General features: G+C 38.8%; 1 protein-coding gene across 1 annotated transcript in view; it reads right to left on the bottom strand.

Moving 5' to 3' along the window:
* Nucleotides 1-16,008, bottom strand: part of EHHADH (enoyl-CoA hydratase and 3-hydroxyacyl CoA dehydrogenase) — a 61,625-nt gene that overhangs the window by 18,688 nt on the left and 26,929 nt on the right. Inside the window, exon 6 of the mRNA XM_030861568.3 lies at nt 10,659-10,763. Within this exon, the coding sequence (XP_030717428.1) occupies nt 10,659-10,763 (105 nt within the window). The remainder of the gene's footprint in view (nt 1-10,658; nt 10,764-16,008) is intronic.

Genomic DNA, 16,008 nt, shown 5'->3' with positions numbered 1-16,008 from the left:
ACATGCCACAACTACTGAAGCCTGCGTGGCACAACTTCTGAAGCTGGCATGCCTAGAGCCCGTGCTCTGCGACAAGAGAAACCACTGCAGCGAGAAGCCCAAGCACCGCAACAAAGAGTAGTCCCCGCTCACTGCAACTAGCGAAAGACTGCGCACAGCAATGAAGACCCAATGCAGCCAAAACTAAATAAATAAATTAATTAATTAATTAATTAATTATTTTAAAAGGGACTTCCCTGGTGGCACAGTGGTTAAGAATCCACCTGCTGATGCAGGGGACACAGGTTCGAGCCCTCATCCAGGAAGATACCACATGCTGTGGAGCAACTAAGCCCATGTGTCATAACTACTGAGCCTGTGCTCTAGATCCTGCATGCCACAGCTACTGAAGCCCGGGTGCCTAGAGCCCGTGCTCTGCAACAAGAGAAGCCGCCGCAATGAGAAGCCCACACACCACAATGAAGAGCAGCCTGCACTCACCTCAACGAAGACCCAACACAGCCAGGAAAAAAGAAAAAAAGGATCAAACTAATGACACATGCTACAACACAAATGAACCTTAAAAACATTATGCAAGCTGAAAGAAGCCAGACGCAAAAGATTACATATTGATGTGATGTAATTTATTTTAAATGTCCAGAAGAGGCAAATCTATAGAGACAGAAAGATCAGCTGTTGCCTGGGGCTGGGGGTGGGAGTGGGGGTAAGCTGCAAAAGGGCAGAGGGAACTTTTGGGGATAGTGGAGAAGTCCTAAAACTGATTTATGGGGATGGTTGCGCAACTCTAACTCAAAGGCAAATTATGCCTCATCAAGGCTGTTAAAAAATATCTAGCAATGAATTTGTTAAGAAAGGTACAAGACCTTTATGAAGGCCTATATAACATTTTATTGAAGAACATAAAATAATACCTTAATAAAGAATGACCCCATGTCCCTGAATATAAATATTTAATAGCATAAAATAAATATTTTCCATATATTATATATGAATTTCTAATCAGAATCCTTGTGGTCCTATTTTTTTAAATAACTCAAAAGAATTATTTTAAAGTTTACATAAAAGTATAAATGTGTAATAAATTTATTTTTTCTAAAATAGTTTTCTAAAATAGTATTCCAGAAACTGTTTCCTAAAAAGTGCTACTATCTCTTAAAAAATAAAGCAATATATCAAAAATGTACACCTTAGTTAATTAGACCAGAAACCTACCAGAGCTTACAAAGCAGTTTCACTATAGAAAGACAGATGAATGTGAGCCAGTCTGGCATTAGTATGTTACTATGTGTCCAAGGGAGAGTAAGGTTTGGATATAATCATGTGCACAAGGAAGAACTGTATCTGTGAGGCATTGTATAATCTCAACCTTTTTTTTTTTTTTTTTAACCTAGTTGGCAAGAACATTTCCTTAATGCTTGATTACTATGTAGAATTGAAAAGAATGGATTTTTTTTTTTTTTTTTTTTTTTTTTTTTGCGGTACGCACGCCTCTCACTGTTGTGGCCTCTCCCGTTGCCGAGCACAGGCTCCGGACGCGCAGGCTCAGCGGCCATGGCTCACTGGCCCAGCCGCTCCGCGGCATGTGGGATCTTCCCAGACTGGAGCACGAACCCGTGTCCCCTGCACCGGCAGGCGGACTCTCAACCACTGCGCCACCAGGGAAGCCCAAAAGAATGGATTTTTAAATTAATGCTTTCCCATATAAGAATAAGATTCAGGAAAGGAGGCAAGATGATGAGTAGCAGCATGTGGTCCCTGTTATTGTTGGAAAAACATGAACTCTACCCAACAGGCTACCAATTACTTGCTCAGTTAACCAATGAGTTACCCAATCCTTTATGGGAAGGCAAGCTCAGTGCAGAAGGATGAAGACCTTTCCAGGGCCTACAGCTGATTTAATTCCCTGGTGGCTCAAAAGAGAGACAAGAACAGACAGTGGGGAGAGGACAGTGGGTAGAAGACAAGTGGAAGAGGAAAGGAGGCAGAGCTGTCAGTGTTGTGGCATCTGACAACAGGTGGCTGTTGCAGACTTTCCTGGGACAGAGCATAGCTGGGTTTGGGATATCTTAGAGCTGGATCTCTGTCCTTGTGACACTACCACCAGCCCCACCATGACAGGAGCTGATTCTCAACATCATAGCACACATCAGGGTTATTTGAGGAGTTTAAAAAGTTTGGATGCCCATGCCCCACTGTGAACTCAGTTAAGAATCTTTAAGGGGGCTTCCCTGGTGGCGCAGTGGTTGAGAGTCCACCTGCCGATGCAGGGGACACGGGTTTGTGCCCTGGTCCAGGAAGATCCCACATGCCGCAGAGCGGCTAGGCCCATAAGCCATGGCCACTGAGCCAGCATGTCCGGAGCCTGTGCTCCACAACGAGAGAGGCCACGACAGTGAGAGGCCCACATAACGCAAAAAAAAAAAAAAAAAAAAAAGAATCTTTAAGGGTGGGGCCTGGGCATGAGTATTTTTTTTTAATTCAATAGTTGATTTTGAGGTATAGCCTCTGGGAGGTCCAAGAGCAGAGCATATGTCAGCCACTGTATCAAGGACAGATGCAGCTCCTGGCAACTCTAACCTGGGCCAGAGATTGAAAAGAGATGAGAAAGAAAAAAAGGAAGAAAGTGGTCCAGTGGTTAAGACTTCGCCTTCCAATGCAGGGGGTGTGGATTCAATCCCTGGTTGGGGAGCGAAGATCCCACATGCCTTGAGGCCAAAAAACCAAAACATAAAACGAAGCAATATTGTAACAAATTCAATAAAGACTTTTAAAAAAAATGGTCCATATCAAAAAAAATCTTTAAAAAAAAATGAAGAAGAAAAAAACTGAATAGTGTGCAGTAATTTTAGCCAATTGGCATATTCCTAGTATTCTGGGGATACTCAGAACCTCTGAGACTACAGATGCACATTTTGGGAGCCCCCCAGAGCACTTGTTCCGACCAGCCTAGGGCCAAACTAAGCACATCCACTGGAGAGTGCTGGATCAGGGCACAAACATTAGAAGGTTTTTTCCTGTCAATTTCCTATTCCTTTTGTTCTGTGGCTGTAACTGAAGGATGCTATTATCTTAAAACTTCACTTTATTACTACAAAATATATTCAGAATTTCCACTTTGGGTCCACAGGTATGGTGTTTTCAAAGTGTATTTCTTATACAGCTGGTAGTTTTAGAGTCTTGGTAGTTTTAAAGTCACTCAGCTGTAACTACATAATAAGAGAGGCAAGTGTGAGCAGGTCAGCACCAGCATTAGCTGCCAGGAACATGGGAAAGTGAAGAACTAATTAATGATTCAAATATGCTTATAATTGAATTCTTTCCCTGACCCATTCACATTTTTTTCTTAATTCTTTGAAGTTTTCTAAGGCAGAAGTTTTAATTAAAAAAATAAAGGACTCACATGCCCAAAGGAAGAAAAGGAGGTGATTATTTTCCCTCTTTCCTTTCTAGTAAACTAACAGGAAGAGATTTTCTCTGCCTAGGATAAAGAGAGACATAATGTGCAGTTTACAGAAATGGTTTCCTAAGACATAATGGACTCTCTTTTCTCTAACTCTCATAAACAGTAAGCTGTCTCTCTCATAGAAGGGCTGCAAAGGACAAACATAACAACTGCATTTTTCCAGGCTTGAGGGGGGGTCCCTAAAGAAGTGGGGTACATAAAAAAGAAGCCCAGTTTAGACGTGTGCTCAGGCTTCCTAGGTATGGCAGTGTCACTCTGCTTTTGTGAAACATGTTTATATAAATGTTCCCAGACAGTAAAAATAAATTACAAAGCGCAAAAGATAAAATGAAGAGAAAGACAGATGTAACCACTAAGATTTTTTTTTAAGCCACAAAATCTAAACAGATCAAGGTCTTTGGGCAGAATAAGAATCGCTAAAAATGGCTAACACAGCCCAGTGCAGTCATAGTAACAGGACCAGAGTTCATTACAGGGACAAAAACAGAGCACTGGGTTCCTGAGTTGAGGCTCCCACTTGGATGTCCCCTGTGCCCATCTTTGACTAACAGTACACATTTTCAGCTTATGCCAGAATCATGCACGTGGGAACAAGGAGTTCTTACTCAGTTTGGGAACAAGCAGGCTGCTGGCCAAATGCAAATAAATAGCATTTTACAGGACCCTCCCCTCCCCAGTTTAGCCAAAGCAATTTGGTTTGGCCAAGTGATTTTGAATTGCTCTGCTAAATCCATTGCACTGCAGTAGTCTAAGAGGCTTCATGTAACAAAAGCATTAAGATACATGAAGCTAATTAACTTCCACAGTCAACTCTCCAGGATGCGTGTTAAGTTTGTAGAGAAATTTGCAGCTACTTCCCAAATCACATTTTTAGATATATATGTTAACCTCCTACAATCCCCTCCCACCCATAACTGGCTCCAAAACTGCTGATTGCAACATTGACCATTGGAAATTTCCTTCCTTCTCAACTTCTTTGTTGGATGTGGAAACTAAATAAGTGTTCTTAATCTTTTCCTTTTGTTATTTTTTAAGTCAACATTTCAGCAGTGGGGGTGGGGGAAGTGATGCGGAGTGAGAATAGGCTGAATTAATGAAATATTTTTACAAATGGAAAAAGAGAATTCAAAAATTTTACAGGTACTTTTAAAACTGAGATATAAATCACATCAGTAAAAGTCACCATTTTAAAGTTTGTTAATTCAGGAGTGTTTAGTATAATCACAAGGTGTGCAACCATACATGTTTGTTTTTTAACCATGCAGAACTGATTTACTAATATCTTTAAGACAGCAAGTAGTGTTTGCATGTAAAAAGTCAAAGCTAGGAAAAGTTATCTCCATTCTCACTCTTGTTCTCTGTACATCGGTGGTTCTCAAAGTGTGGTCCCCAGAACACAGCATCAACATCGCCTAGGAACTTGTTAGAAATGCAAATTGGGCCCCATCCCAGATGTACTAATTCAGAAAGTAATGAGTGGGGTCCTATAATCTATGTTTTAACAGACCCTCTAAGTGATTCTGATGCACAGTAACGTTTGAGAACCGTTCCTCTAGATCAAGACAATTGCACTAGCTTCACTAGCTATAGATTTGTAAATGCACATATATTTAACATCTATATATATATATATATTTTTTTTTTTTTTTTTTTTTTTGCGGTACGCGGGCCTCTCACTGTTGTGGCCTCTCCCATTGCAGAGCACAGGCTCCGGACGCGCAGGCTCAGCGGCCATGGCTCACGGGCCTAGCCACTCCACGGCATGTGGGATCTTCCCGGACCGGGGCACGAACCCGTGTCCCCTGCATCGGCAGGCGGACTCTCAACTACTGCGCCACCAGGGAAGCCCTACATCAATATATTTTAATAAAAAATATTTTATATTTATACATTCATATTTATAATAAACATCAGTACTATTTATATCATATATTTATAATAAATATCTGTACTATTTATATCATATATTTATAAAAAATATCTATTATAAAACATAAATATACATTTTTATAATAGATTTTTGTGAAGCCTGTCCTTCAAATCAATCCATCAATTTTGTCTGCCAAATAACCACAGTCTAACAGCTATATTTAAAAGCAAACAAAGGAAAAAAAGAAAGGAAAAGCACAAGACCTCAAATGAAAATGAAATGCAAAATATGTAAGCCTAGCTAAGCTACACATTTTGTAAGATAATAAGTGTAAATGTAGATAAGATTCTCTGAGCTAGTCCTTCATTGATCTGCCCGATTTCTCTACCTTGTATCTCTAGCGTTTATCTATTACAGGGCAGCACCAAGAAATCATAGGATTCTAAACAGTGGAACTCATTTTTTTTTTTTAAGTAAAAGTTCCAGAGTTTTCCTTGGGATTCTAAACCCTAAACCTCAAAAGGGACACAGTAGAGCTGCCCAGGTTGTAGCAAGACAAAAAAAAACTGGAGCCCATAGGGTCTCAGAATACAGTTTGAAATCAGCTTACTTTGTTGAAACATTTCCTTTCATTGATGAAGAAAATAAAGCCCCCAAAGCTGATTTGTTAGGGTCCATATAGCTATGGGTTAAAATTATAATCCAGGCCTCCTGACATCCAATCCTAAACCTATTTCTCTACTAGACTGTACCCCTTCCACACTGGCCAGGCATCCCTTTTTCCTTTGGGTAAATTTAATGACTCAGATAATAGGAAAAGATAAACATTAAAAAAAAAAAAAAAAAACAAAGGTCTTCTCTACCTACCATCCAGATACAACCACTGTTAAAAATCTGTTATATCTCCTTGTTTTTTTTCTGTATGTAAATATGCATATGAACACACACACATTTGTGCAACTTCCTATCTGGTTGTTTTTTCTACTTAATATTACATGTAAGCATTTTTCCAAGCTCTTCAATTTCCTTTAAAAATGGAAGTTTTAATGGCTGAATGGGGTTGCTTCACTGAGATCTATCATCTTTTATGCAATTAATCCCTTAGAATTAGATATTTGAGTTGTTTCCAACATTTAATAATGATAAATAAAGCTTCAGTGAGTATCACTGTATACAAATCTTTGTGTACTTCTGTGATTATTTCTCTGTGATAAACGTCTGAGAATAGAAATAATAAGTCAAAACATAAGAACAAGCTTCAATACATGATTGCCCAATTGCCGTCTAGACAGGCAGGATATACTACAAGCTGTTTAATAAGTGCTTATTTAAATTCAATCTGAGCATATTATTTTTTCTATCTTTGCTAATTTGCTTGGAAAAAATTAGTGTCTTTCAAATCATGAATGGTTTTATATTAATCACCAAGTTTAAAAAGCATTTAAGAATTAAGCATATACTTACTATATGATCCAGCAATACTACTCTTAGGTATTTACTCAGGAGAAAGGGAAATATAATGTCTGCAAAGACTTGTGTACACCCATAGTGAAAACAACCTAAATGTTCATCAACTGATAAATGAATAAACATATTGTGGTATATCCATACTATGGATTATTATTCAGTAACAAAAAAAGAATAAAAAATTAATACATGAAAGAACATCATGAACCTCAAAAACATGCTAAGTGAGAGAAGCCAGACACAAAAGACTACATGCTATATGAAATTCTAGAAAACAAAACTATAGTAACAGAAAACAGGCCAGTGGTTGTCTGCGGCCAAGGGCAGGGGAGAGAATCTACTGAAAGAGGCATGACAATACTATTTAGGGTGATAGAACTATATCTTGATTGTGGCAGTGGTTATACAACTGCAAATGATTACAGAAATTCATCGACCTCTTCATTTAAAATGGGTGAATTTTATTGTGTGTAAATTATACCTCAAGCTGGAAAAATCAAAACAAAAGCAAAAATCATTTAAGAAATTCTGGGGGGAAAACAACTTATTTTCATTTTTGTGTATTTTCTTTAAATTTTTATCTGTCACAGACCTACTAGAGAATGGACTTGAGGACACGGGGAGGGGGAAGGGTAAGGCTGGGACAAAGTGAGAGAGTGGCATGGACATATATACACTACCAAACGTAAAATAGATAGCTAGTGGGAAGCAGCCGCATAGCACAGGGAGATCAGCTCAGTGCTTTGTGACCACCTAGAGGGGTGGGATAGGGAAGGTGGCCGGGAGGGAGACACAAGAGGGAAGAGATATGGGGACATATGTATATGTATAACTGATTCACTTTGTTATAAAGCAGAAACTAACACACCATTGTAAAGCAATTATACTCCAATAAAGATGTTTAAAAAACAACAACAACAAAATTTTTGTCTGTATTCATAATACTCTATGTAACTATAAGTATAGACTATATGTAAGTTTGTATTTAGACATTTTTATATCACAATTTTACATTTCTACAAAGTTTTCATGATTATCATTTAAAATAGTTATACATAATTGTCCAAAACCCAGAACCATTCTCCTATCGCTAACAGGTAAATTACCAAATTTTAAAGCAAATGATTCCTCCTCAATATTTGGATGCCACCAAGTGGACAAACTGTAATATTACTTAGATTGAGTAGACCTTTTTAGAAATTTAAAAAAATAACAATTTAGTGTTTAAAATTTTAATGTAAAATTAATTTTTAAAACTAAATAAATTTTAGTAATTAAAACAGATGCTTTTATAAGTGTACCAGACCATGATGCTCATCTATCTCTTGTAGTAACTTAACTCTCAAATCTGAATCTCTGGAAATCAGTCAAAGAAAAGAACTTCTGTCAAAATCAGGGCCTTTACAAACTAAAACTACAGGTGTAAATGATAGACATGGGTCTCTCTTAAGCCCCAAACCAAAAACCATTTAGGGACCTACAAATGCAAATAGCCTTTGCTGTAGGCCAAATGACTTCCAACAAAACAATAAGTGCTTCCAGGAGGCACAATGAAACCAGTGATGAAACTGTGGTGAAGATTATCTGGAAAGCAGAGAAAGACAGCAGGAAACTCATTCCCCTTTGGGCAAAGCCTTGCTAACTCTCTTCAGAGTCACCAGTATTTTCTCCTTACAGTTCCTGGCCTTTCCAGTTCAAGCTTTTGCTATTGAAATGAAACAGTAACTGGTTAGAGCCACAAAAAGAAAGATTATTTCAGGGAAGTGTTTGGTCCCTGCCAGGGTGGACAAAAGAAGGACTTTTTCAAAAGAAGCCTTTGAATGACACCTAGCCATTACCTACCACCAACCGAGGGAGATGAACACTCTGCCTATAGCCCAATATTCCTCCCAATTATTTTTTCTGATGCACTTTAACCCTCTCCATCTTGCTGCCAACCTCCATAAATCAAAAAGAAACATTTTTTTAAAAAAAGAAATCTAGGAATGCCACTCCAAAGAACTCTTAAAGGAATGTCATGAGTCCATAAAGTGAGAAACCAGTGAGAGAGAGAAAACGTAGCTCACTGAGACAGAACCATGGCTTCATTGTGGTAAATTATAGAGCTTGTCTTCTAATGGCTGAAATGTTTGTTTGCTTGGTTTTTCTTAAATTTTAGTTATGTTTCTTAATAGAAGATACACTCATTCAATAAAAATTCAAAAGGTACAGAAGAATAAAAAGGGACGTCTACTTTTAACTGCTTCTGCTGGCTGGTCAGCCCCATTCCCAGAGGCAACCATCAATCCTCTCTTGTGAATAGTTACAGAAGTATCCTGTACAGAGACAGTTACATATATACACTCTCCCTATATATACATTCAATCCTATCCCCCCTTTCTTGTTACACAAATGTTGCACCACTGTACACAATGATGCGTTTTTCATTTAACCATACAATACATCATGGCATTCATACCATGTCAATACATAGAGTTTCTCATTCATTTTAAAACTGTATTTGCAAATGAAGCAACGGACAAAGGACTAATCTCCAAAATAGGTCATGGAGCTCAATATCAAAAAAACGACCCGATTAAAAAATGCGCAGAAGACCTAAATAGAGATTTCACTAAAGAAGACATGCAGGGCTTCCCTGGTGGCGCAGTGGTTGAGAGTCCGCCTGCCGATGCAGGGGACGCGGGTTCGTGCCCCGGTCTGGGAAGATCCCACATGCCACGGAGCGGCTGGGCCTGTGAGCCATGGCCGCTGAGCCTGCTCGTCCGGAGCCTGTGCTCCGCAACGGGAGAGGCCACAGCAGTGAGGGGCCCGTGTACCACAAAAAAAAAAAGAAGAAGAAGACATGCAGATGGCCAAGAGGCACATGAAAAGATGCTCAACATCACTGATTATTAGAGAAATGCAAATCAAAACTACAATGAGGTATCACCTCACACCAGTCAGAATGGCCATCATCAAAAAATCTACAAACAATAAATGCTGGAGAGGGTGTAGAGAAAAGGGAACCCTTTTGCACTGTTGGTGGGAATGTAAATTGATACAGCCACTGTATCAACCTCCAGTATGGAGGTTCCTTAAACAACTGAAAATAGAACTACCATATGACCCAGCAATCCCACTCCTGGACATATACCCTGAGAAAACCATAATTCAAAAGGACACATGTTACCAAATGTTCATTGCAGCACTATTTACAATAGCCAGGATATGGAAACAACCTAAATGTCCAACGACAGATGAATGGATAAAGAAGATGTTGTACACGTACACAATGGAATATTACTCAGCCATAAAAAGGAACGAAACTGGGTCATTTGTAGAGATGTGGAGTCTTGTCATACAGAGTGAAGTAAGCCAGAAAGAGAAAAACAAATATTGTATACTAACGCATGTATGTGGAATCTAGAAAAATGGTACAGATGAACCTACTTGCAGGGAAGGAATAGAGACGTAGATGTAGAGAATGGACATGTGGACACAGAGAGAGAAGGAGAGGGTGGGACGTATTGGGAGATTAGGGTTGATATATACACTACCATGCAAAAAATAGATAGCTAGTGGGAACATGCTATAAAGCACAGGAAGCTCAGCTAGGTGCTCTGTGACGACCTAGATGGGTGGGGTGGTGGGGGGCAGGGAGGGAGGTTCAAGAGGGAGGAGACATAGGTATACATATAGCTGATTCACTTCATTGAACAGCAGAAACTAACACAACATTGTAAAGTAATTATACTCCAATTAAAAAAAACTGTATCATATTCTATTTGGATGTACCATAAAATATTTAAGGAGTTCCTTATTAAGATGGACATTTAACTTGTTTCCAATTTGTGCTAGTTTTATTATTATCTTCTTTACCTGAAACTCTCTGGGCAAATTTGATTGCTTCTTCAACCGGATCCGAGTTCACAATTTTATCTAGAATACCCAGCTTAAGAGCTTCATTTGCCGAAATATGTCTTCCTAAAAGAAAACAAAATAAAACAAATCAAAGAACAATGTGATAGTAAACCAAAAACATCACTCTCTCTAGTAGGAAAATTCACTTGTCCTGGGTATAAACATCTGTTACTAAATAAACAAGCACCACGCTGACTGTTACAGTGGAAAGATTACTGCAGAGGTAATCAGAAAATTTGGATTCAAGTTCCAGCTCTACCTTGCACTATTTGTGTGAACTGTACTAGGACCACAATTTCTTCGTTGGTAAATGGCAAAAATTATGCTTACCTTGGTAATTCTGAGTATTAAGTGAAAATAATACATTTTCCTTCTATTCTATAAATCTCTATTAGAAGCACTTTATGAACTATAAATCTATATAATAATGAGGATTTATTGTTTGATAATAATACAGATAAATAAATAACAGAGGTAGTAGCTGCACAGCAATAGCAATACTATCTGTTCTTATACTAGCATACACCATGGGCTGCCATTGATTACGAACTGAGCTCAAACACAAATATAGTTGGATAGACAGGGGAGAAGAATTATTAAGTTGATATCACATAAGTTATAATCAAAATTTCACAGGAAAAGTGGGGTGGACCTCTGCCATTTTTTGGCTACCCAGCATCTCGACCCTCCCTTAGTTTGTGGAATTGCTAATGTGTGAGCTTTGGAGCTAAAAAGGAAGCTAAAAAAGAAACAGAGATGATCAGACAATTGTTCCTTCAGACCTGGCACTACGGTGTGTCCCATGATCCCAAGCTTGGCAAACTGAGTGCTCAACTGAGGGTTTTTAGCTGGAGTGAGTAACACTAAGGAACAGCAACAGCGTAAATCTCACTGCACAGGTGGTGACATCTAGTGTCTGGTGGCGGTGGTGCCAGGAGCATCTACCATCCACTAGTGACACTTGGCAGCCTCTGGTATAGACTGGAAGCTCTAGGAGGTTACAGAAGTTTGATGAGGGTTTGCATTACTCCCATGTTCTCCAGCAGGCATAGATACGTAATTTGATCTGCACACTCTGAAGCGGGAGGTTAAGGGATATAAACTTCCCTCACCACAGGGTCAGGAGAGAGACAGCAACACATTGCTTGCTTGTTTACCAGCACCATCTGGGCTTCTGAAGAGCAATCACCAAGTCAGTCTTGCTGGCAACAACTCCATGGTCTTTGCTGCTCTTACAGAGTGTTGGTGGTTGCCATCTCTGAGACAAACCCTCCATTCCCAGTTCTTATTAGTGCTTCGGAGAGCTACCAATGGCTTTTCTTGATCAGATAGACAATTCAATGATTTTGGGCAGGGGTCACTCTGTAACAGCAATATTTGGGCAGTTTTCTGGAAATGCCTTTGAAAACAGGCTTCCAGATCTCCGCCTGGGGTGAGGAGGGCAGTGGGGGGTGGGCAAGTGGCTTCAAGGGTGAAGTCTCCTCTGTACAAAATCACTTGAGTGAGGGGTGAGTGAATCAGACTCTCTAGGTTAAGGGGCCCAAAGGGACACGGAATGGAATATGAAAACCTGGGTACTAAAAGGATCTTTGGGGCAACTGAGCAGGGGAAACATGAGATGTCCACAGGATGAACTGAAAATTCCATTAGCTGTAATGTTTTCTTCTGACCTGGATTTCACAAAAGTTGCAAGGACCACTACTGTTCTTACGGAGTCAATGAGATTTCAGGTACTTTTATTCTGTTTCAAGGACCTGAAGACACAGCTCTGTATATCCAACCCAAATCCTCATGCTGAGATTTAAACTTGTTCTTTCTTGTGCTTTCTTGTTCTTTCTTGTGAGTGTAGATAATAACCACTGTCCAATCTAATAAAAGCCCTCCCTAGATCTACTATAAAGAGACTGGGGCAACTGAAGTTGAGACTTCTGCAAGCCAGGTAATCTCAATTCTTTCCAATTTTCTTTGTGGCTTCTTTTCCAAGCTTTAGAAAAAAATTTCTACATGGAACACTTTCCAGAAGCCATTTTAAAGTCCCCTTAAAATTGTACAGACTACTTAAAAAGATAGGTGTCCAACAAAGATGTTAAAAAATATAATAAAATAAAAAGATAGGCGTATGATTCCAATGTTAGCTTTCTTCTAATTCACTGTGACCTTCTCTATGCAAATCAAAATCTATCATATTCTTACTATTTTTACCTCTTTTCTTCATCATGTTAATAATAGTGATATTTCTATAAGCAGCAGTGCTTTGAAAAAGGTGAATCTTAGTTCACTTTATTTCTTTTTGTCAAAGCAGCCAGATTCCTTCCTGATTTCCTCCAAGATATTCTTGCCTTTCAGGCTTACTACTGAAAGCAGGAACACACAATTCCTCAATATTCCCCCACATGCTTTAATTTCTATAAACCTTAGAATTTACAGACTCATTTCACACTATTATGATTTCCCCCTATATATATATATATATATATATATATATATTTTTTTTTTTTTTTTTTTTTTTTTGCGGTACGCGGGCCTCTCACTGTTGTGGCCTCTCCCGTTGCGGAGCACAGGCTCCGGACGCGCAGGCTCAGCGGCCATGGCTCACAGGCCCAGCCTATCCGTGGCATGTGGGATCCTCCCGGACCGGGGCACGAACCCGCGTCCCCTGCATCGGCAGGCGGACTCTCAACCACTGCGCCACCAGGGAAGCCCTCCCCCTATATTTTATGCTGCTTTTCTTCCTTTCTATTTGGTCTTTTGCAGAATTAACCCTCTCATGTGCTTTGAATTTCTGTAGTATGTTGGGTTGATTGTAAGCATCCTCTTATGAATTCTGCATTAGGTACTTAAAATAGTTCGCATTCTTAAAAGTATACTTATCATACCACTGTAAATTAAAGCAATTTCTAATCTAATTTATTGAAGAGAAGAAATTTAGTTTTTAACTCCCTTTTCATGCTCTAAAGAATTTATAACATCTCCCCATTTAAAGGGGGAAAAAGCCATTTTAGACTTTATTCTAATTATATATTAGTAACTGTATAAATTTTATACTAGTAATTATATATTAGTAATAATATAGACTCATTATTTTCTAATTTGGACCATGTGTGCACAGTTTTGTATTGTGGTTTCTGTGTCAAAACATAAGTGTATTGGGGCTTCCCTGGTGGTGCAGTGGATAAGAATCCGCCTGCCAATTCAGGGGACAAGGGTTCGAGCCCTGGTCCGGGAAGATCCCACATGCCACAGAGGAACTAAGCCCCTGCGCCACAACTATTGAGCCTGTGCTCTAGAGCCCGAGAGCCACTACTACTGAGCCCGTGAGCCACAACTACTGAGCATGCGTGCCTAGAGCCTGTGCTCTGCAACAACAGAAGCCACCGCAATGAGAAACCCGCACACCACAACTAAGGGTAGCTCCCGCTCGCTGCAACTAGAGAAAATCCCACACACAGCAACGAAGACCCAATGCAGCCAAAAATAAATAAAATAAAATAAATAAATTTATTTTTTTTTAAAGTGTATTGATTAGCAGTTCTCAAGTTTTTTAGTCTTGGGACCCCTTTGCACTCTTAAAAATTATGGAATACGCCAAAGAGCTTTTTTTTATATGGGTTATTTCTATTAATATTTACTATATTAGAAATTATAACTGAGAACTTTAAAAATGTATCTTTATTAAATCACTTTAAAATAACCATGATAAACCTATTACATATTAACATAAATAAATTTTTATGCAAAATAACTCTATTTTCAAAATTTTAAAAATTTAGTGAGAAGAGTGTTGTTTTATATTTTTGCAAATTTCTTTAATGTCTGGCTTAATAGAAGACAGTTGGATTCTCATTTCTGCTTCTGCATTCAATCTGTTTTGATACCACATGGCATACAATAACCTCTGGAAAATTCCACTGTATATTTGTGAGCGAATGAGAGTGGAAAAGGCAAGCAATATCTTATTATTATGAAAATAGTTCTGACTCCATGGACCCCACCCCCACCCCCTGCCCCCCCATACACAATAGTCTTAGGTACACCTAGGAGTTCCTGGGCCGCACTTTAAGAACTCCTGATTTAGACCACATTTAAGACTGTATAGCATCTTAGTATACAAATGTTCCATACGTTGAGAATTTATTTGTGGCTGGAGTGATTTTAGCTGTTTCAAGAGTAACCTTTTGTTGTGTTTTGTTTTTATCCTTTGGAAGCTTGCAGGAGTCTATTTCGTGGAAATTTAAAATCTTTATCAAAATACAAGGCATTGACATCTCATCAGTTTTTCCAGGAAAATGAGGTGCTTACTAAAGTACAATTTCTGATTCCTTTATGTATCTGAAGAGATTCTTCTATTTTTTCCTATGGTTATTGCTTCTCCCCTTTTCGCTTTGTGCTCTGGGAGCTTTTATTATTCATAGCAGAGGCCTCTATTATAGACCTCTCATGTCTGCTGCCTTCATTTACATTTTCTGTATTTTTTTAGAAATTCTTCTGAATTCTATAAACGTGTCTCTATGCACTATGTTGCTGATTCAGTAGTCTGTTCTAGTGCATCTTTTCTTTTTATTGCTTCAAAGTTATTTTGGCTAATGTTTTGATTTTAAACAGGGTGTTCTTGTTTAATAAATAAAATATTTTCTTTTCTAATTTAGAATATTGTGAGTTTTCTAAGATTTTTTGTTGCCTTTAATCTGTTTCAACAGACTCACATTTATGTTTCATTTTTCTAATGACACAGAATATTTTCATAGCTTGTTTTTTTTTTTTGGTCTGTTTTATTTGTCTTAGTCATGAAATAATATTTGCTGATATTTATTATTGCTGACTGGGAGCCCTGGGTATTAAAACTCACCCTTAACATCTTGTTCGAGTATAGAGAAAACCCACATGGACCTAACTAAATCTGAAAGACTGGCAGGATAAAGATGCCATTCGCAGCTTCTTCCCCAGTATCCTGGGTGGCAAGAGGTACCTCATCAAAGACTAGAGTCTGAGGGCATCCCTGTCCTGGGAAAGATCATAAAGTAACTATGGGGCTGAGACAAAGCTCTATGAGAATAGAGAAGAGGCTTTCTATGCTGTTCAGAAAGATGGGACCTAGAAAATAACAGCAGAAGCAACATCAGGGCACTGTAGTTTTCATCATTTGATTGGACAGAGAACGTCAGGGAATGAACTGCATTGTGCCCAAGCGTGTGTTTTGTGGTTACTGCTAAAGATTCGATTGTTTTCAGGTGGCATTTTAAGGGAATTGTGGAGAAGCGTGGCTGTTGTAATTGTTCCACTTTCCAGAATTATCTCTCTTATGGTTTTC

This window comes from Globicephala melas, chromosome 4 (assembly GCF_963455315.2).
Source record: "Globicephala melas chromosome 4, mGloMel1.2, whole genome shotgun sequence".
NCBI classification, from domain to species: Eukaryota; Metazoa; Chordata; class Mammalia; order Artiodactyla; family Delphinidae; genus Globicephala; species Globicephala melas.
Note: the sequence above shows the minus strand (reverse complement) of the source record. Positions and strands in the feature narration are given on the sequence as shown.